This window comes from Mixophyes fleayi, chromosome 5, assembly GCF_038048845.1.
Source record: "Mixophyes fleayi isolate aMixFle1 chromosome 5, aMixFle1.hap1, whole genome shotgun sequence".
NCBI classification, from domain to species: Eukaryota; Metazoa; Chordata; class Amphibia; order Anura; family Limnodynastidae; genus Mixophyes; species Mixophyes fleayi.
In genome coordinates, this window is record NC_134406.1 from 112,300,364 (window position 1) to 112,324,020 (window position 23,657).

Here is a 23,657-nt window from a genome sequence, read left to right on the forward strand (position 1 = left end):
ATGATTACTTTGCTGACACCATCCAAGTAGACATGTCAGACAGTCCATATTGTTACTGGCAGGAAAAAAAGGCAGTTTGGAAGCCCCTGTACAAACTGGCTCTATTTTACCTGAGTTGTCCCCCCTCCAGTGTGTACTCGGAAAGAGTTTTTAGTGCAGCGGGGAACCTGGTCAGTGAGCGGCGAAGGAGGTTGCTTCCTCACAACGTTGAAAAAATGATGTTTATAAAAATGAATAATCAATTCCTCAATGAAGTACAGCACTGCCCTCCAGATACTACAGAGGGACCTGTGGTTGTGGAGTCCAGCGGGGACGAATTGATGATGTGTGATGAGGAGGAAGTACACACTGTAGGGGGAGAGGAATCAGAGGTTGAGGATGAGGACGACATCTTGCCTCAGTAGAGCCTGTTTAGTCTGTACAGGGAGAGATGAATAGCTTTTTTGGTGTGGGGGCCCAAACAAACCAATCATTTCAGTCAAAGTTGTTTGGTAGGCCCTGTCGCTGAAATGATTGGTTTGTTAAAGTGTGCATGTCCTATTTCAACAACAGACCTCTCAACTGCAGCTCATCCCTCCTCTGCGGGGATAATGTCTCCTGTGCTCTGACACGTCACTCTGTGTACTCTCAGCCTCAGGATCTGACACTACAGCTACCATGCCTCTTGTAGCAGCCCTCACTCCAGGGCCTCTTCCATGTGCAGTGTCCCCCTCTCTCTTGGGTTCACTATAGTGGCATGGAGTTCTCCCCCTCATCCAGGGCACACATTCCTTGCCCTGGCTCAGTCACCACGCTCAGACTTCCAGGCAATGCTGGGGGAGCCTGGGAGCTTCCACCCCAGGTCCCCAGCTACAACTCTCCTCTCCTGTGTCTTCTCTCTCTTTCTGACACTTTAAAGATCGTGCCTTTAAATGAAAAAGTCAGTCTTCATTGCACGACTATGTGCAAGTGCAACAGGGACATTTTTTTGGGTTTACAAAGTCAAACAATAACACTACGACCCTGTCTGTCTGGGGTCTGTCAATGACGAATTGTCTGGAGCATGTTTTGAGGAGGTATTGTGGCCCCGGTATCAAATTGGGTACCGGGGCCACCCCACTATGCAGTCCAGATACTTGTTTGGTGGAATTCCGACACGTGGAGGGTTTTTTAATTATATTGTGGCCTCGGTACCAAATTGTGTACCGGGGCCACCACACTACGCAGTCAAGATACTTGTTTGGTGGAATTCAGACCAGTTGAGGGTTTTATTATTATATTGTGTGGACCACTCTATCTATACCACACTACAACTCTATACCACTCTATTTCCTACTTTAATTCTATTTAATTCTATTTCCTACTTTAATTCTATTACTAATTAATTACCATAAAGAGGAACAAAAAAAACCAATTTTACCAAAAGTATAATATGACTTAGACTTACAAACACTACACTTGAAAGATCGTGCCTTTAAATGAAAAAGTAAGTCTTCATTGCACGACTATGTGCAACAGGGACAGTTTTTTTCTTTACAAAGTCAACTAATAACACTTGGACCCTGTCTGTCTTTAACATACTTGATGGGATCTCAATGACGAATTGTCTGTAGCATGTTTGGAGGAGGTATTGTGGCCCCGGTATCAAGTTGGGTACCGGGGCCACCCCACTACGCAGTCCAGATACTTGTTTGGTGGAATTCTGACACGTGGAGGGTGTATTTATTTTATTGTGGCCCCGGTATCAAATTGGGTACCGGGGCCACCCCACTACGCAGTCCAGATACTTGTTTGGTGGAATTCTGACACGTGGAGGGTGTATTTATTTTATTGTGGCCCCGGTATCAAATTGGGTACCGGGGCCACCCCACTACGCAGTCCAGATACTTGTTTGGTGGAATTCTGACACGTGGAGGGTTTTTTAATTATATTGTGGCCTCGGTACCAAATTGTGTACCAGGGCCACCACACTACGCAGTCAAGATAGATAGATGCGTATCATAGATAAAGTACATTCAGTGGTGTGGGGCAAATTGAAAAATATTCAAAATGCACTGACATTATCAAAAACAAGAGGTTGTCACGCGCTAAAACTCCAACATGTATATGATGGAGAGGATGGAGGAGCAGCCGTATGTGTAGTGTAATGCAGACCTGTTGAAGGTTTTTTATATATTTTATTGTGGTGCCCAGTGCCCACTCCTCTAGGCAGTCCAGGTACATTTATTGGTGCGATTCATAAAAGTTCAGGGTTTTTAATATATTGTGGTGACCCACTCCTCTACGCAGTCCAGGTACATTTATTGGTGCGAATCATAAAAGTTCAGGGTTTTTAATATATCTTGTGGTGACCCACTCCTCTACGCAGTCCAGGTACATTTATTGGTGCGATTCATAAAAGTTCAGGGTTTTTAATATATTGTGGTGACCCACTCCTCTACGCAGTCCAGGTACAATTATTGGTGCGAATCATAAAAGTTCAGGGTTTTTAAGATATTGTGGTGACCCACTCCTCTACGCAGTCCAGGTACAATTATTGGTGCGAATCATAAAAGTTCAGGGTTTTTAAGATATTGTGGTGACCCACTCCTCTACGCAGTCCAGGTACAATTATTGGTGCGAATCATAAAAGTTCAGGGTTTTTAATATATTGTGGTGACCCACTCCTCTACGCAGTCCAGGTACAATTATTGGTGCGAATCATAAAAGTTCAGGGTTTTTAATATATTGTGGTGACCCACTCCTCTACGCAGTCCAGGTACAATTATTGGTGCGAATCATAAAAGTTCAGGGTTTTTAATATATATTGTGGTGACCCACTCCTCTACGCAGTCCAGAAAGATACCTTTTTGCAACGTTTTGGACTAATAACTATATTGTGAGGTGTTCAGAATACACTGTAAATTAGTGGAAATGCTTGTTATTGAATGTTATTGAGGTTAATAATAGCCTAGGAGTGAAAATAAGCCCAAAAACTTGATTTTTAAACTTTTTATGTTTTTTTCAAAAAAAATCCGAATCCAATACCTTAAATCCGAACCGAGACCTTTCGTCAAGTGTTTTGCGAGACAAATCCGAACCTCAAAAATAACGAAAATCCGGATCCAAAACACAAAACACGAGACCTCAAAAGTCGCCGGTGCACATCCCTACTAAAAATAAAGAAAGTAGTTTATCTTTCACTACTATTAAATCTCATGTAATCTAGTTTTCTAGAATCATTGGATATTTATCCATATCCCTGCTACAGTATGAATCAAGTAAAATTGTAAATCAATAAGCACTCCACATGCATTTTCATAGAGATGGGGAAATCCGTCCTGTACATTCAGAATTAGAGAGACGGCAACAGTCATTTCATATTAGTTTATTCTAATGCTAGGAATTATATATTGTTGAATTTTGTATTACATTGTTTCAGTGAAGATCTATTACAGTTTATACAAAACAATGATTAATGACTAATTAATTTACATATTTAATACATACACATACAATCAGCAATTAAAGTAAATTAAAGCTAAATATTAGAAAAAAGAGTTGAAGAGTTAAATGTTTGAACAAATAAAGAAATGTCATGCGGGAGCTACCTAATCAAATTATGTGTTTGTCATTTGTGTAGACAGCATTACATTATTAGATATTGCTTCTTATAAAATAATCAAGAAAAGTAAAAATATAACAATTTTTCACCTACTATTTGCATTGTTATAAATACTGGAGATCATTGTTGCACAATTGATCCTGCTTTTGCACTGAACACACATTTAAATTTGCAGCCCCAATGCGCATCAAAATTATCAAAATTGCCTGTTGTGTGCATCAATTTCCATGGGCGGCTCATGTAACATTCATTAAAGGGGCAGGAAACCTCCAGCTGAGATTTATCTCAATGCAGTCCTACCCCTTGAAAGTATTAATTTACTCAGGAAAGCACAAGAACAATAGGACCATCTTTATATTAAGTTTTGTGATCTTTACTTTCAATTACGTGTGAATTATTGTGTTCCAGGAGAAATTTGTGCAGATGGCACTCCATTAGAAATAGTGTTTAACATCCTTTCTGAATATATATTTAAAATAAACACCAGCATGTGAGTTAGGTTTGTCCACTCTCTACCCCATGTAACTAATTTAAATATTTGAGACACACTTACCATCTTATCTTAAAGTTATTCATATAGTAGATCATGGCCTTATCTGTATCGAGTTTGTATGTCCTCCCTGTGTTTGTGTGGGTTTCCTCCGGGCACTCCGTTTCCCTCCCACAATCGAAAAACATACAAGTAGGATAATTGGCTGCTATCAAAAATGACCCTAGTCTGTCTGTGTGTATGTTAGGGAATTTAGACTGTTAGCTCTATTGGGGCAGGGACTGATGTGAGTGAGTTCTCTGTACAACGCAAAATTAGTGGTGCTATATAATAAATAAATGATGATGATCGTTCTTTTTATTGAACAGTTATAACTGCCCCTAATAAAAAGCACTCCACAAAAGCTGTTATCTTTGCTAGTAACGCTTGTTGCAAATGACAAAATCCTGCAAATAGTCCCAAACGAGAATAAACAAAATATGTGCACTATGCTGCTCTGCACCAGCCTATTTAAAATGACCCTTAGTTTAATGTATGTGTCAAAAAAAACATAAACAATATTTAATTTAAAAAATGTGTTCTTCAAGCAGCAGAATTCTTAATGCTCCTCTCTACCTCCCAACATTTATAAAAGCGAAATCAGTACAAATTAAGGTCCACCCTTGAAATCGGGACATTTGGGAGCAGGGACTGGCTGGGTCAGGTGGAAGGGGCTGGCAGATGCCCACCTGTCCCCCAGCCAGCCCCCATCTTTATTTCTTATGGACATACTCAAGGTTTAATAATTTTATACCCTTATATACCGAAAGAAGAGAGGTGGGGAGTGAACTAAAGTGAACTGTTGCCACACGCCTGAGCCCAGGAGTGTGGCAGCAATTAGCAGGACCAGAGACAGTAATGGAAGGGAGGGGAGAGGAGGAGACATTAAATTAATAGTATTCTCATTTAATAATTAGAAATATCCCCCCTCCCTTCCCACCAGCCCTGACATTACATTTATAACATTCCCATTTAATAAAAATACCTATTTCCCCACAGGCTCCAAAATCAAATTAATAGCTTAAAACTTTCCCCCACATTTAATAGAGACTATTATTGCTATTATAGACATCACTGCCTTTTGAATATATTACCAATTTATTTTTTATAGTTTGTTTTAATTACTTATTATGTTTCCTAGTATTTAAGTACCATATATTTATGTACCACACAGAAAATCCCTCCTTCTCTCCAATCTCCAGCCTCCTGAAATGCCCCCATTGTTCTTACCAGACTCTCTCCCCCGTTATCTCCAGCCCCCTCTTTCCCAATTTTACAGCCATCTCTTCCCCCCCTGTTCTCTTTAATGTAATGTTACCCTTTCTTCTTTATCTTCTTGTTCTGCTTCTCTGCTTCTTCTTTTTTTTTGCTTTCTTTCCTTGCTCCTCTTGGCTCCTCTCTACTGACAGTGTTGTGTTGTCACAGATCTACAGCGAGCCAGAACCCGGGCCCCTTTCATCTCTTGCCGGGTGTGACAGGATGGACCGCCTATGCCACCCTGTCTGTTGTTGCTGGGAACCGGCTGGGCTTACTTTGCCACCACCCCATTTCGCTATTCAGAACACACCCCTCCTGTCGTAGTAGGAGGATCCTGCTGCCATCACTGGACTCCTTTATGGCATCCAGAACCACATTCCTTCTGGGTAACTGTTGCTGCTAGTGTACTCCCGTGCTGGTACACCTGGGCTGGTACCCCTGACCGCTTACTATGGATCAGTGTGTTTGGATGGATCTCCCCTGGCCTACCACACTGGCCAGAGCTGCTGGGTAGCGGGCAGAGTGGTGGTACAAGGAGCTGGGTCCAAACTTCAGAACAGCCGGAGGACGGATTAGATTTAGGGTCTAACCCGTAGGTCACATGAAGTGAATACAGCAATATTGAAAAAGTTGTCAAGCAGGGTCTTGAAGCAGAGTGATGTTTATTTAGCTCAAGTGTCCTGACAAGAACAGTTTCACTGATTAAAGGTATCAGTGGTCAGGTCAGATGGAACATCAGAATGATACATTTCAGTGTAAAGGGCTCTCTTTTTATACAGTTTTAGAGACTAGTCTTGGCAGGGGGTAAGCCAGTCCACTGATCAGAGAAGGCTCCGCACAGACTGCAATATTTCATTCAAACATTAACATAAGGATGTACTCTAATTCTGCATCTAACACAATTTAACTTCCATATCAAACTGATTTCCTCAGATTTCCATCAGATCTCAGGATGTTCTTAGATTTTAAATGCAATTTATACTTAACAAAACTTACACTTTATGATATTCTACATCACGGGATGTTTACAATATTCAGGCAGGTTCTAACACCCTTAACAAAAGCCAATGAAGGAACTCACAGTAACGACTTTCTGTGGTGTGGTTGGTGTGTTGGTCACTCACATTGAATATACTTAATTAGCATTAATGAGGAGATCCTCTAGAAACTAAACACAGACTGCCTCAAATAAATGCTTATCAGAAATCAAGCATATACCTCAGACATGAGTGCATTTCCTCTAGCAAATTAAAACAAACTAGTTTCTTCCCTGGTCTCATAAATAAAGATTTCCCTTACCAAAATATACACAATATCAAATATAAGTGCATTTGCAATTATATAAATAAGCGCCCTGCACTATTTCCTTTAAATAAATTTATACCATAAGTTACTTATAAGTGATCCAGTCACACCGAGCTCATAATGAAATGGGGTCTGAATGTCCAAATAGCATGCACAACACCCCTGTTGTGGCCCTGCTAATAGCATTGTGCACTAGTGATATATTTTTGTTTGTTTCATTTGTGGTGTTTTTGTTAGGTATTAATTTGGGCAATTTTATATTTTTACTAATTTCATGCAGTAGGCTTTAATAACGGCATTGATTTGTTGAATGACAGGGAGGGTAATAGGTTGAATTAGATGGCACAATAACGTTGAAACAGTTTACAATATTTAATTATTATTTATTTATTAGTTTAAATAGCAGTTGGATATTATGCAGCACTTTACAGAGAATATTTAATAACTCATATCAGTCTCTGTCCCAATGGATCATTATATAATTATAAGGTTAGTAGTTTATGTTAAGCATCAATAGGTGCAGGGACGTTGTTTTCATTGGAGGGTATTGTTTAAATTTTTGATTATATGCTACTAACCTGAACAGACTCACGACCTTTGCAGCATACTCTGTTACACTATCCTGCTCCTGGTCAACTGTCCTTGACAGGAGAGTAATTTATAATTGCTGCAAGATGAGCCAGGTTCCTTCTAAGATCTCTCAAAGATCCAAGAGTGTATCTGACTCCTGTTAATTAGCCAAGTAAGCAAATGCTGACCACATCTGTTGCTCACTGTTCTCTGTAGTTCATTAGGCACAGTGATATGTATGAAAGGAAATCTTGCTCCTTAAATTAAAGTTGTTGGTTGGCTACCATTTCATGATATGTTCTAAGTAAATGAGCTTGGGAGCTATGATTGAGTATGTTGCTGCTAAGTGAATACATGCATATATATATATCAATAAATCTCTCTCTCTCTCTCTCTCTCTCTCTCTCTCTCTATATATATATATATATATATATATATATATATATACACCAATCTGCCACAACATTAAAACCACGTGCCTAATATTGTGTAGGTCCCCCTCTTGCCACCAAATCAGCTCTGACCCATCAAGGCATAGACTCCACAAGACCTCTGAAGGTGTCCTGTGGTATCTGGCATCAAGGCATTAGTAGCAGATTTATTAAGTCCTGAAAGTTGTGAGGTGGGGCATCCATGGCTTGCACTTATTTTTCCAACACATCTCACAGATGCTTGATCGGATTGAGATCTGGGGAATCTGGAGGCCAAGTCAACACCTTGAGCTCTGTGTCATGTTCCTCAAACCATTTCTGAATAATTTTTGCAATGTGGCAGAGTACATTATCACTGCCATCTGGGAATACTGTTGCCATGAAGGGGTGTACTTGGATAGTATGTGTCAAAGTAACATCCACATGGATATCAGGATCCAAGGGTTCTCAGCAAGAACATTGCCGAGAGCATCACATTGTCTCCGCCAGCTTGTCTTCTTCCAATAGTGCATCTTGGGGCCATATCTTCCCCAGGAAAATGATCCACTCGCACCCAGCCATCCATATGATGTAAAAGAAAACAGGAATTATCAGAACAGGCCACCTTCTTCCATTGCTCCATGGTCCTGTTCTGGCACTCACATGCCCATTGTAGGCGCTTTTGGCACACTCTGACCGGTCTGCAGCTACACAGCCCCAAATGCAGCAAGCTGTGATGCACTGTGTGTTCTTACACCTATGTATCATAGCTTGTATTAAATTTTTATGAAATCTGTAGCTCTTCTGTGAGATTACATCAGATGGGTAAGTCTTCACTCCCAACGCGCATCAGTGAGACTTGAGCTGACTGTTCACTTGCTGCCTAATAGATCCCACCCCTTGAAAGATGCCATTGTGATGAGATAATCAATGTTATTCACTTCAATTGTCAGTGGTTTTAATGTTGTGGCTGATCTTTATCTTTATATATATATATATATATATATATATATATATATATATATATATATGTGTGTGTGTGTGTGTAATATGTGCGTGTGTGATTTATATTTACAGACTTTGTTTTCCTCCTACTTGTTTTAAACTTGTTTTGTAACATTTATTTTTATTTACAGATATGCCCTGTGTACAGTATAACCCCATGCCCCCTGGATCCACCTATATTACCCAAATTTATGGTCATGAATTCAGTACAGAAATGATGAACTCTGCAAATACAAAATGTAACATGGAATTAAGCAGCACAGAGATTACTGCTTCAGCAACCACATCTTTGCCAAGTTTTAGTACTTTTATTGAGGGATATTCAGGAAGCTATGAACTCAAGCCATCCTGCTTGTACCAAATGCAAACATCCGGACAGAGGCCGCTGATAAAGATGGAAAACCCTCATTTAGTCAGTTACCAAAGTTCAGTTACTCAGCAAACAGGAGATGCTATGCCAAGCACTTCAATGTATTTTAAATCATCTCCTACATCAACTTTATCTACACCTGGATTTTCCAATCAACAGTCACCACAATGGGAAGAACCTCACACCTTGTCAGGTACACATTCATGTATGACACCCAGTCACTTGATGGATGCTTCACATAGGACTGTTTCTACACGCTTTCCAATTTTTCACTTTAAGAATTCTCCTCCACATACCCCATTGCCTAACCCCCATGTGTGCTATGATTCTTCTCATAATATACCAGTAGGGCCTCAAGGAGACTCAGCACAGTTATCAATGGAATCCATGCCATTCAATCTACCAATAGCAAAAGTGTCGAATCTTGTCTATTCCCCACTTGCAACTGGCCAAGCTATTAGCATGGTAGGAGAGAGCAGAATTCCATCACCACCCAGTAGAAGCTCTTCATCTGGTGAGGGAACTTGTGCAGTGTGTGGAGATAACGCAGCATGTCAACACTATGGGGTTAGGACATGTGAGGGATGTAAAGGCTTCTTTAAGGTAAGATAATCATACATACTTTATGTATGTTTTATACTTCATACATTGTTGAAAATTGAAAGGGATTATGTAAAAGTGTTTTTTCACTTTGTCATTTTTATCAAGCAAAATAAAGTTAAAGTAAGATGATATTCTGTACTGGTTCTAGTTTCCATTCATCTATTTCACGAATCAACCCAGAATAACACTCTTATTTCCTGCAAATTAGCAGTCAAGCTTTGGTGATGGTGCCTAAACCTGACCTTAAAATGGCTACAATTAATAATAATTTTATACTTGTGTTGTAAGACTTTATTGATAACATTTAAACAAACTTTTAAAACAGGGGCCTTTTCATGTAACTGATTGTTAATGGATTTTAAGAGAGAGACTATAGAAGGGAAAAAGATAGGGAATGGAATAGAATAGGGAGGAGGGTACAGTAATGCTTATTATCAGTTTAACAGCAATACACACACACACATACTTGTTTTCATTGCATCGTGAGGACCCATGTCTGGAACATGGCATGTAAGGACACCCCTTTCCTAATGTCCTGTTGACAGAACAATCATAGGGGTATGTGTAGGAGCGGTTTGTCACCAGAGTTACCACATGAGATGTACACTTTGACTTCGTACCCGCAGGAATATCAACGCTATTGATTTTCAACAGTTTTCCACCTCTCTCCAACACCTTCTCTCCCCAATTTCTACATTCTCCTCCCTTGATCGGGCAGTACCCCATTTTCATCAAACCCTAGCAACTGCCCTGGATCAAGTGGCTCCAGCGACACTACATACTTTGCGTAGAATTCGTTGCCAACCGTGGCACACTACAAGAACACAAACTCTACAAAATCTTGCTCGTAAAGCAGAACGTCACTGGCGTAAATCTTGTGCCGCTAATGATTTCATCACATATACTGATATCTACCACTCCTACAGAAATGCTCTGGACACTGCTAAACAAGCATACTACCAATCTCTCATCTATGCTCAGGCTTCTAACCCCAAACGCCTCTTTAACACATTTAACTCTCTTCTGAATCCTCCTGCCCCAAATCCTCCAACTAACATCAGTGCACAGGATCTTGCTTACTATTTCAAGGACAAAATTGATAAGATCAGGCTTGAAATGGTATCTTCCTTGACAAGCAATCTGCTCAATTCCTTTGTAGCACCCTCTAACACTCTGTCTTCATTTCATCCCACAAATGAAGAGGAAGTTTCTACTCTCTTCTCATCTTTCTACTCTACCTCCTGTCCTCTTGATCCCATTCCCTCACAAATTGGTTTGTCCCTGTCTCCTGTGCTCATTCCCCCTCTAACTAAAATCTGTAATCTATCTCTTTCTACTGGTATTTTTCTATCACTATTCAAGCATACAGTGATTACTCCCATTTTAAAAAAACAGAATTCTGACCCTAACTCTCTCATAAATTACCGCCCCATCTCCCAGCTCCCAGGCCCCTCCAAGCTTCTAGAGAGAATTGCCTACACCCGCCTCACACACTTTCTTACAGCAAACAACCTATTGGATCATCTTCAGTCAGGCTTTCGCTCTCAACACTCCACAGAGACTGCGCTGACCAAAGTTGTCAATGATTTGATCACAGCAAAAAATAATAACCAATACTCTTCTAATTCTCCTGGATCTCTCTGCTGCATTCAACACTGTTGACCACTCTCTCCTCATACAAACGCTATAATCCCTAGGTCTTGAAGGCACTGTCCTATCCTGGTTCTCATCCTACCTATCTAATCGCTCTTTCAGTGTCAATTTCTCTGGATCCACCTCTGCTCCACTTCCATTATCAGTTGGAGTACCGCAAGGCTCAGTCCTAGGTCCTCTGCTATTCTCTATCTACACCACTTCTCTTGGAAAACTAATAAGCTCCTTTGGATTTCAGTATCATCTCTATGCGGATGATACACAAATTTATCTATCCTCTCCTGATCTTTCACCATCTGTGTTGTCTCGCGTTACTGACTGTCTTTCTGCCATTTCATTTTGGATGTCTTCTCGCCAACTCAAACTCAATCTTTCAAAAACTGAATTAATAATATTCCCACCCAAAATGAGAAGCTTCCTGCCTGACATCTCTATTTCTGTTGATAACATGACCATAAATCCCACCCTGCAAGCTTGTTGCCTAGGTGTAATCCTTGATTCACAACTGTCGTTTATTCCCCACATCAACTCTATATCTAAATCATGTTACTTACACCTAAAGAACATTTCCAGAATACGCACATATCTGACACATGATACCGCAAAAACATTAATTTATGCACTCATCATCTCCCGCATCAACTATTGCAATTCCCTCCTTACTGGTCTTCCCAAAGTCAGACTTGAACCCCTACAATCTATTTTCCATGCAGCGCCTAGATTGATTTTCCTTACAAACCGTTATTCCTCTGCTGAGCCACTCTGTCAGTCTCTACATTGGCTGCCTGTATTTTAACGAATCCAATATAAAATTCTTCTACTAACATACAATGCCATTAACAAAATTGCACCGACATACATTTCCTCACTTGTCTCGAAATATCTCCCTACTCGACACCTCCGTTCTGCACAAGATCTACATCTCTCCTCCACTCTCATCACATCCTCCCATTCTCGGTTACAGGATTTTTTCCAGGCTGCACCCACTTTATGGAATTCCCTCCCACACACAGTAAGACTTTCCTCTAGTCTTCAAACCTTCAAGCGTTCACTGAAAACCCACCTCTTCAGACAAGGTTATGATATTCCTCAACCATCATCTTAATTTCCCTAGATTACCCTATTACCATCCTCTACACTGCTAACGCAAGACAACAACCTTCTGACCAACATTGGAACACACACAGCCCACTCAGTACTTTTACCTTTGCAGTCTGGCTGGTCCATTGTGCAATATGATGTAGCACATGCCCTTGTGTTTCTAACTCCCATTGTTCTATAGATTGTAAGCTTTCGAGCAGGGTTCTCTTACCTCTCTGTCTGTATGTTTTACCCAGTATTGTTGATTAATGTTTGTTCCCAATTGTAAAGCGCTACGGAATTTGCTGGCGCTATATAAATAAATGTTGATGATGATGATGATGATGAAAGTACTGACACGGACTGCAAGATGGGAAAAGTGTCAAGTATTTTGACTGTGTGAGGACTTCCACATTCCCGCATACATAAATTAACAAATAATAACAATGGTAGGAAAAATTTTGTGTATTCTAGCCATCTGAGGACATCCGCATGCCCGCTTACACCGACACCTAGCCATGGAGGCTACAGTCCTGTTCAACCACTTTGCATCATTTCAACAAGTTTGATCCCTCTTTAAAGCTGTCATGCAGTTCTTTATGTAGAATTTCACCCCCGACCAGTTCCGATCTTTGAGTATGGATGGTTTAGCCATGAGTCACACAACACAGTCTCACTTTCCGGGCACCCGGCATGTCTGTCTAAACCTCATCAGGTGTTTCTCCACAGTCTGGACCTTCTCTCTGTCCCAGGATTTCCTCTGCACTTCTTTGCAACCTGAAAGGAAGTAGAGTGGTCCATTATGGCTCCGCAAAATACAGAGAAGGCAAATTCTTCTGCCTAGCAAAACTGTGTGCTACACCTACCTGTGGAAGCCATGGCTGGGCACTGGTCCTGTGTTGCCAGGTCCATACACCGCCTCTCTTCTGATGTGGAAGTGTCGATTAAATGCTTGGCCACTTGTCCCTCTGTCACGGGGGATTGCTCATGTTCCGACATGTCGCTCTGTAGCTGGACCGATTCTGAAAAGAAACAGATATGTAAATGACCGAGGTAAAAGTCAAAAGCATATACCAGACACCAGATTTTCCACTTACCATCCGGATCAATGTGCACCTTGTACAAATTCTTGCCTTTGAACTTGGCCAGTCTGCCACTGTCGAGAGCCATTAACAGTTTGCTGATCTTGGCGAGTTGGGGGGTACCTTCTGGGAATGCTGCTGGTGCACCCTGATGTCGTGCCCAAGGAAGTCTGCCAACTGAACCAGTTCTGTGTCATTTAGGTTGAGGACCTTGGAGAGAGTGGCAATGTGCTTTTGAAGCTTTGTGGAAGACAGCGTGTGGGGATGCTTAGCCCCACACTCTCGGGCAAACAGTCGTATGCAATCGGAGCGTTTAAAGTGTGACAAGGCAGCTGGTCTGGCGGACATGTAGACATTTTGGCTATCCACTCCATATTTGTCACGATTTTCTGCGAGAAGTTCCATTGCAGCTTGCATGGCTGGTGTCACCAGGATGAGGACTTTTCTCCCTCGTCTTCCTCGGATTTCAATATGAGTGAAGTGCCGGCAGAGTTTCCTCTTAACCTCGGAAAGCGCTAGGGTCACATCTACCTGGAGATCTAAAGTATCTTTTGAAGAGAAGGTAGTCAGCAACATTTTTGAAACTTCCCCTTCCCTTCTTCGATTAAACAAGATCACCTGTGCCAGGGTGACTTTTACAATTAGTGCCTAGTGGTTAACCATAGGCTCGGTGGATAGCCCACTTCGGTAGGCTTGCTGCTTCTCATCGAGGTACGAATGCATCTTTTTCACATCTTCAGTGAAAGGTAAAAGCTGAGGAATGTTCCACTTGGACTCCGTAAGAGTTTTCAAGGCAGCCAATGAGATAAACTCGTTCTATCTCGCCTCATATAGCTTCTGAAATTTCGTGTGTTTTCAACCGCAGCAGTGCAGCCCTCCATCATGGCTCTGCTCACTATCTTTTGCAGGCCGTGCCCAATCTTGAGTGCCAGTGAGGGCATCTTAAATGTACCTGTCTCCTCATCATAGCCAGCTACCAGCTTCCCAGTGTCTACGATGTGCAGAAAGTTCGATGGGGCGGTAAAGTCTTCCATCCTCTCCAAAGGGGTAGCTCTTCTGGCCTGTAGCAGTAGCCTGCCCATTTCTCTAAGCTTCTGATGGATATACTCGTGCCTGCCAACATCTGATCAACCCGGTTGAACAGATGCTGTCCCTTATGCATGATGCATCGGTCATTTTTGACTGCGAGTAAGACTTCATCCTCGATTATGTCACTCAAGAGCTTCCAAAATCCATCACTGATGTCAGATAGAACAGGCTAAGCAAAGGTGCACAGTGACTGGATTCTGTTCTTGCCAGGTGTGAGCTTGTTGCCCCTTCGGTTTAGCTTACATCTCTTCATGTGTCTCCACAGGTATTTCCTTGCAAACAAGCTGTAACGATACTGGTGGTACTATCTGAAGCCCAATAGCCGAGTAGATATCCAGAGAGTAGTCAGACATTTGCTGGGTCGGTACACAAGCGGGTAGTCAGACGTTTGCCAGGTCGGTACACAAACGGGTAGTCAGACATTTGCCGGGTCGGTACACAAGAGGGTAGTCAGACGTTTGCCGTGTCGGTACACAAGCGGGTAGTCACAGATGCAAGGTAGAGTAGCAGGTAGCAGGAGCTGAGCAAGCAGAATACTCAAGCACATATCTGAACCAGGAAGTGCCATTTCTAGGCCCAAACAGGAAACAGGATCCAAGATGGTTTCTCTTCGATGCCAAACTGGCCATCTTGGGTAAGGGCAAATCTAAGGGCAAATTTGCAAATACAGAGACCTCTAGTGGTCGGAGGTGCAAATGTCAAAGTAATTCCTTACACAAGCCCTGGCAGGTTACACAGTGCATGAAGCCTTCAGCATCCATATCTTTGTGTCACGGGCACTAGGAGTCTTTACCCAGGGATCACCAGGTGATGGACTTACCAGAGCAATATAGGTGGTAATATGGTACTCTGGTAGCGGGATGATCACGGAACAGGAGACAGCAGATGGTAGAGAATGCTCGAGGAAAGTCTATGACTAGCAGCACTGGTAATATATAGGTAATAGTACACGAGGAACTGAATGGACAAAGGAAACGTGTGGGTAGTTAGTGGTCTGCGGATAGCAAGTTGTACCACTGCTATAGTGAGGAGGAATGTCCAGAAATAACGAGGAGGTGATGAGAGTCAGCGGTCTGCGTTAAGCAAGTTGTACCGCTGTCTAGGTGAAGGAATGGAATCCTAGGTGGAGATATCCGGAGAGTCAGTGGTCTGCGTTAGCAAGTTGTACCACTGCTATGTGGAGGGATACTGGAAACAGGTGGCACAGGGAACAGGAATCAGTGGTCTGCCTCTAGCAAGTTGTACCACTGAAATATATGTGAGGAGGAGCACGGGGAGATAAATGTAATACAGAGTATACACTGGCACACTGAACTTGATCCCACGATGATATGCACAAAGTATTAATAACTGAGCAGCACTGCACAAATATACAAAGTCACGGGAACTATCCAGACTACTATGTAACACAGTCAAATGATGGCAATAGTCTCAGTGGATAGGCAACTCCAGAGAAGAATAGCTCAGTCCAGCAAGGTATGCAATACACGAGCACAGTCAATGATAAGTATGCATACCGTGGTTCAGAAGAGCAGGCTGTCAGAAAGGAGTGCAGGGATACCTGAGCGGCAGGAGGCCGGCAGGATGCGAAGTCCCAGGGAAATGGAAGCGGAATCCAAGTAGGTGCAGCGCACAGGTAGGTAGACCAGCAACGATGGAAACAATACTCAGGAAGCAGTAGTATATAGAACTGGTCGTCTGGAGATCACTGAAGCGTAGAAGTGGTATGGCAGAGAAGACAGCAGCGAAGCGTTGATCCAATGCAGACAGGCGAGTTGACACAGGCAGGAACACTGTAGAAGCACGGAGAGCGGATCAGCTGGCTGCAGACACGAGGAGTACTGGAGAGTAGCGATAAGCAGGACACTGCAGATACATGGAGGTAGCGGATAGGAATCAGCAGGTGCAGTCACGATGAAACACGAGAGAGTTGAGGTAAGCTGGAACTGTTGAAAGCGGATAGGAATCAGCTGGTGCAGTCTCGATGAAACACAGGAGAGTTGAAGTGAGTTGACAACTGTAGTGCACGGAGGCAGCGGATAGGAATCAGCTAGAGCAGTCACGATGAAACACGGGAGAATTGAAGTGAGCTGATAACTGTAGTGCACGGAGGCAGCGGATAGGAATCAGCTGGAGTAGACACGAAGAAACACAGGAGAGTAGACGTGGTCTGGAAACCACAGGGAGTTGAAGTGGTCTGGAAACCACAAGGGAGTTGAAGTGGTCTGGAAACCACAGGAATCAGCTGGGCTGAATACACGAGGAAACACAGGAATACCTTCAGAGGCTCATGGGGAATGAGACTCCAAGATCAGGCAACGAGGTATAGACAGCAGGTGCTTTAAATAGGGAGTGTTGCCTGATCAGCCAATTAACTCAAAGGAACAGATACTGAAGGTTTGAAAGGGCTGCACATGCGCAGACCCTCAGGATGGTGGACGGCCACGGTTCCTAAACATACGGGAAGAAGCACTCACAGTCTGGTGAGTGACACTTTGTCTGGAAGTTTGCACGGGACCAGAACGCCATGGCCTGCCCTCATTGCCTCAGCATTGTGTGCAAAGTTGCCCCTATTGCGAAGATGTGCCAATTGCATACACCTTTCTTTCGAGTGCTTAGGGAATTTCAGGGCCCAGGCTAATTCAGTCTCATTGCGGTGAACACGATCCATGTGCCAGGAAAATTATAAGAGGAGCTTCTCACAGTACAGGCAAGTACTGCTTTTTGTTATACGCCCTGGAGCCATCACTGTTTCTGGATAGTGTTTGGACAGACACTGCATCGTCTCTCCGACCCTCTGTGTTTAAAACACGGCTAGCAGAAGGTCGAGAATGGTCGTACATAGAACTCATCTGGGTACCTGCACTCTGCTGCGCTGGTGGGCAACGAGGCATCACCGTTGGTGTCTGAACCGCTCTCCTCCAAAGTGTCAGGGGCATACTCGTCTTCACTGCTCTCTGGGCTATAGTCGGAGCTACCAGTGGGCTCTGTCATGCTTCACTGTCCCAGGTTTACCTTCAGCAGCAGACGCACTCGACTGTGTCTTTACCCGTTTGGTGTACAAAGTGCCGCAGGATGCAGTCACTTCCGTAACCTGCTCCTGCTATACATTAGGATGGAATACTGGCCTATAGTGGTGGGAGGCACACACACTTTCTCCCCTCCCCATTGGATACACGCAAACTTTTGTTCCAACAAATGTGACTCGTAGGGACATACCAGATTTTTATGCTGAGCATATTAGCAAAGTCCCCTGCATTGATTAGCCTTGAAAAGCTTTGTGGGGACCTCAAATTTTGTCCCCAATACAACCCACAGTGTTGGTGTGTAAACAGGTCAATGTCCCGTCCCCCGTCCCCACACACACACACACACACACACATACATATGAGGAAGTACATTTATACCAGAGGCTATGACATAATTACAAACAGTAAGGAAAACATTACCATCACTGAAAAAAGTCATTAGGAGCATTTGATAGAAAACGAGTCTTGTCTTAATGGTATAATGTAGGGAAAAATTGCAATGTAGCTTGGTGAGTTATGGGAGTTTCTGAACAAAACAAAATGTTTTGAAGTATTTAAATTTTGGCACCATCATAGCTTACCTCATGTCCTCTTTATACTGCATTTCATTTTTTACTTTAGCTTGTCCATGGATATTATTTTCCCGCTACACAACCTACACATAATCACAACACGCAGTTCCCATCCAGGCACACTTCCACTGTACTGTACACATACTTTCTACTGAAGCTCAGACCTTGCTAAACCTTATACTGTTATACCTCCTTTCCTCCAACACAGTATTCTTGCAGCACTATGCTCTGTGCCTGTTCAGACACTGTGAAGGGAGATAATCTGTTCTGAATTTAATGCACTTTGAGGTTAGTAGATACATTTACTCCAGTTCATTTAGTAAAGATAGTAGTTCAGCGCTCCCTATATAATGAGGTCTATAGATTGCAGCCAATTGGAGTTCGGAAAAGGAAGGGATAGCTCAACCCTTATTAAGATGTATAGTGAGTAAACTCCCTAGGCGCATTGAATAGAGTAAGCAGATAAATATTTGAACATTTAATAAGAAATCACAGTGATAAATGGGTTGCAACCCTAATATATATACGATGCAATATTCAAGTATACATGTGTCACTCAGGTATAGGTAAAATAGAAAAATAAGTGCGTATATTAGCGCTAGTAAATGAAAAGGTCAAAGTTCATAGAAACTCCATGTGTTGCCACAATACGGTAGGATTAAGAGAATTTCGATACTGAACAAATAAATTGATGATGCTGGAGCTGGTATAAAGTCCATTATTTCATATGGCGGCAGCAAGAGAGCCGAGTCCAATAAGAGTCATACAGGCTTCACAAATGTGTCCTTAATTGTAGGCTATCGGCAGTGAATGTTCACAGAGTAATACCAGTAGCAGGAAATCGCGAGGTTGAGGACTTACCCTTGTTCTGATAAGGCTGGAAGCGTTCTCCGTTTTCTCCTATGTACATTCACTGCCGATAGCCTACAATTAAGGACACATTTGCGAAGCCTGTATGACTCTTATTGGACTCGGCTCTCTCGCTGCCTCCATATGAAATAGTGGACTTTATACCAGCTCCAGCAGCATCGATTTATTTGTTCAGTATCAAAATTCTCTTTATCCTACCGTATTGTGGCCACACATGGACTTTCTATGAACTTTGACCTCTTCATTTACTAGCACTAATATACGCACTTATATTGATTTATTTTTCTATTTTACCTATACCTGAGTGACACATGTTTACTTGAATATTGCATTGTATATATATTAGGGTTGCAACCCATTTATCACTGTGATTTCTTATTAAATGTTCAAATATTTATCTGCTCACTCTGTTCAATGCGCCCAGAGAGTTTACTCACTATGCTCCAGTTAATTTAACCTTCCCACTGCATTTTCTCCTGCTTGCAGAAACCAGTCATTCAACCAAAAACAGATTTTTAATTTTGGTTAGAATATGTTAAAACTGGAACCATTAATATTACTTGCTTGGAAACTAAGTTGACATCTTTTAACCGTCTGGCCCTGCGAAGGTTGGCCCTGATAACTCCAGCTGGCAGTGTGTTGTCAGAAAAGGCAGGGTTGGCAGCAAGGAGAGTGTAGCAGACATTTCTAGACTCTTCTCCTTTCTACTCAGCTGGTCTATATTTAGACAGGTAACATGTGTCCACCAACAACAAATTTCCAGTGGGAGCTAGCAGAGAACCAGGGCTTTGACTATGATATTCCACCCAAAACTGAATTTAGACATCTTTGAACTGCAGAACTGAGAGCAGCACACTCTGAGTTCTAGCATCCTGAAATGTAACCTCCTTGCACGTAAACAATCACAAACCTGATCCAAATACTGTACTATTATGTTCAACCCCTTATCATCAACTTCCTAAAACACTATGGCCATGATTCATTAAGGAAAGTAAAGCAAAAACATTAGTAACTTTGCACCTTAGCAAACCATGATGCATTGAAGGGGGAGCTACATTTAAAATGTAATGACAGATTTATAGTTGGGTTAGAGCATGTCCTAGATCAACTTTTAATTTCAGTGTACAAATGAAGCTATCAAGTATTTGTGTGCTACATGAAAAAAACAGCCAGTATTTATCTTATGTGCAAAATAATAAACTAATTTGTACCCTTTGTATTGCAACATGGTTTTGTCCAGGAGAAAAATGTACTTATTTTTTTGCCTTACTTTCCTTAATGAATCAGGCCCTATGTGTCATTTTCAATAAATGACCTGTGGCTCTACCTACCTAGGAGCTCTGTTTGATATTGTCCATTGTTTATGATCATACATGATTTTGTTCAGTATTTATGTAAGTGCGCAAATCAATGCTATTGGCATACACAGCCTGGTGTAGTCTGTACAAACAGACACAAACACACTTTCATGCACACTCACTCACACAGTATGAAACAAATGCTTGCACACAAATACACTGGTTTTTAAGCAGTTCTTTACATTGCTATTTTAACTCTTTAAATTACAATTTCACACCATTTAAGTCAATTTTGCTTGTACTGTATAGATATATAGTTTTTGTTACTTATGAAATGTAAAATGGTTGGTTTTCATGGTGTTGTTCCAGGTTAGCTTTTAACAAATTGACCATTAAGACACTTAGCAGATTTTACAGAAATAAAGTAATAAGTGCTTATAAGCAACATAAAAAAACTCTGTAAATATTATCTCATATCTCATTATCCAATAAGTTACTTTACATCTGTTTATTTGTTTTTCACCCAAAATTTTGTTTTTGCAAAATTAACACATCTAGTTAATCAGCTAAGAACGTGGTTTTACTATGTAAAATATGCTAAATACAGTAAATTTATACTAGTCTAAATCGAACTATTGTAATTCAATAAAAAAATAACATGCATTTAAATCGTAAAATAAAAAGAAAAAAACTCTCACACATAGACATACCACTCACCAAATGAAACCCCTTGGGAAAGGTTTGTAAGATTAGAATTCCAAATGGTATAATGTAATGATTGGTAATTTCAGATGCAATTTTATAATTTAAATTTGTTGTTCCAATGACTTTTCTCAAACTCATTGTTGATAATTTCAATGACAGCAGCTAGCTCTAATACATTGTATCTTCCTGCAGGCTACTGTGTTAGGAAATTAATTTTATCTAATAATACAAATTGCATTGTTTGCTTATTGAATGGTAAATTGCATGCCTTGTTTTATCAGCTTCTTTTGCTTTTGCTTCAATTAGTATTCTTTTCTATATATTTCTTAGAGAACAGTACAGAAACATGCAAAATATGTGTGTTTGGCAAATAAAACCTGTCCCGTGGACAAAAGACGAAGGAATCGTTGTCAATACTGCAGATTTCAAAAATGTCTTAGTGTTGGCATGGTTAAAGAAGGTAAGAGTTTTGGGAATGCAATAGTTAGCTAATTGAGTAGAATTATAACACTGTGTAGTATGCATATAATATTATCATCTTACTATCATCTGTAATACTCAAATTGCATTTGCATTTTGAAGGGATGGGGGTTTGCTTTACTACATACATGTCTCAGCATTTATCTGAAATGAAAACATCTTAGCCAAACATATTTTATATTAAAACGTACAAGTTATGTTTTTATTACAGCAAATATGTTTGATTGTGGTATATTTTATTAATTCATTTAGTGGTAAGAACAGATAGTCTTAAAGGAAGAAGAGGAAGACTGCCTTCAAAACCAAAGAGCCCCTCTCAACAAGAATCATCTCATTCGACTCTGCCATCTCCTCCAGTCAGTATGTTGGATGCGTTGGTTCATGCGATTGTTGACTCTACACCCAGGGACCTTGACTACTCTACAGTATGTATCAGTAATTCCCTAACAGAAGTAAAAAGTGCATTCAGATAAAATGTTAAACTCATTGAAGAGTGAGGGAAAGCTTAATAAATGGATACTAATTAAAGGAGCCAAATATCTAACAATACATTTATTACCTCTCACTTTTCCTGTGATTAATCTTATATTAAACAACTGGGTTAAATGTAACCCTTCAGATTTTCTTTTTTGTCTCTGCAGACAATGCAAACATTTGATCAAATATAAATTATATCCTATAAATCAGGAATCCATTGATAATAAATTATTTTCAATATGATTAAAAAAAAAAGTTTACATTTGGGAGCAACACATAATCTAAACAACTGCTGTTGTGTCATGAGACAATCCCCTTTCAAAATTTACAATGAATAATAAAACTGGAATTCCAATTTTCAATAGCTGCAGAGATCCTATTAAAAACGTGAATGCTAGTAAGGGGAAGATGGGTTTATGCTAAACGTGTCAAAGGTAGACATACACTTTAAACCATTGCAGTATTGAATCAGTGAATGACTATAGATACAATTTGCATGTCTTCTGTGAACTGGCAAAGAGACCTGACAATTGCGCGGTGCAAGATTGAAAGTTAAACATATGTAAAGAACTGTGTCTGTGCCTATTGGCTTGTGTGCAAGTGAAAATGTGCACCAAGTGTGTCTGCTTATCTGTTTTATTTCAGAGGTGGGAAATTTCCTACAAAGAAGGAAGGGTAAATCAAAAAGTCTGTTTTTCTAAAACATTTTATTATTTAAAAACATTAAAAACTACTACGTAATTTTATTTTTTTTACTTCACAATACCTCAATATAATTTTCCTTCTTTGACAGTACACCAAAAAAATTTTTTGTCTCAGTCAACCTACGTTATGCTACATATACTGTGCCCTATATTTCTTGTTTTGGTACAGTTTTAAAATCTTGTGACCACCTGACACAGCAATTTGTACCAAATCAAAATTAAACAAATGTGTTTTGATTTTAAATGTTTATGCAGTTTCTCATTGATTACTATTGTCAGCCACATTATACCGACCCCACTTCTGAGCCACATTGATGCTATTGATGCAAATAATAACATGTTTCCCTCTTTTCCTCAGAGCAGTAGAGAAAGATTTTTTTAAGCAAAGAAAAGCAGAGGTGCCCTTCTATATGTTTACTGTACCAGAGCTGACTGCATATGCCTGCACTGCAGCTTCCTGGTTTGGCCCCAGTTTAGTACAAAGAGTTCTGAGATACTTACAGTATGAGAAGGTCTTGGCAAATATGTCCAAAATCTATGAGCCAAATCCAAAACTTGAGCCATATCTGGTGCCAGGTACAATACAAGTCTGATATGCTAAGCAACTTCTGGTGGCAAGTATAATATACAGACTTTGTCAGGGACACACAAGAATTGCAGACTCAAACAGTCAGTCTAGTGTGATGCTACCTTTAGTGAAAGTGTTGAGTCTAATGTGAGCAAGGTGTTCACCAGTTTCTTCTGCAAGGAGGTATGGTCTTTGCTGCTATCCCCATGCAAATCGCTGGTCTCTGTACAGGTACCAGACGCGACCAGCAAGGGAAGTGAATATAAGATACATTGGCTAGATGAGGATGCCAGGAATATATTGGATGGATGAAGATACCAGCAGTACATGGGATTGGTGATGATACCAGCAATACATCGTATTGGTGACAAAACCAGGAATATACCAGACTGTTTATGATAGCAGGGATACATCAAAG

At 40.9% G+C, this 23,657-nt stretch overlaps 1 protein-coding gene across 1 annotated transcript in view; it reads left to right on the forward strand.

The window, feature by feature from the left end:
- The window catches only part of NR4A3 (nuclear receptor subfamily 4 group A member 3), a 75,190-nt gene that overhangs the window by 15,412 nt on the left and 36,121 nt on the right, over window positions 1-23,657 (forward strand). The window contains exons 3-5 of the mRNA XM_075212702.1: window positions 8,791-9,632; window positions 21,341-21,470; window positions 21,743-21,915. Of these exons, the coding sequence (XP_075068803.1) occupies window positions 8,793-9,632; window positions 21,341-21,470; window positions 21,743-21,915 (1,143 nt within the window). The 5' untranslated portion in view covers window positions 8,791-8,792. The remainder of the gene's footprint in view (window positions 1-8,790; window positions 9,633-21,340; window positions 21,471-21,742; window positions 21,916-23,657) is intronic.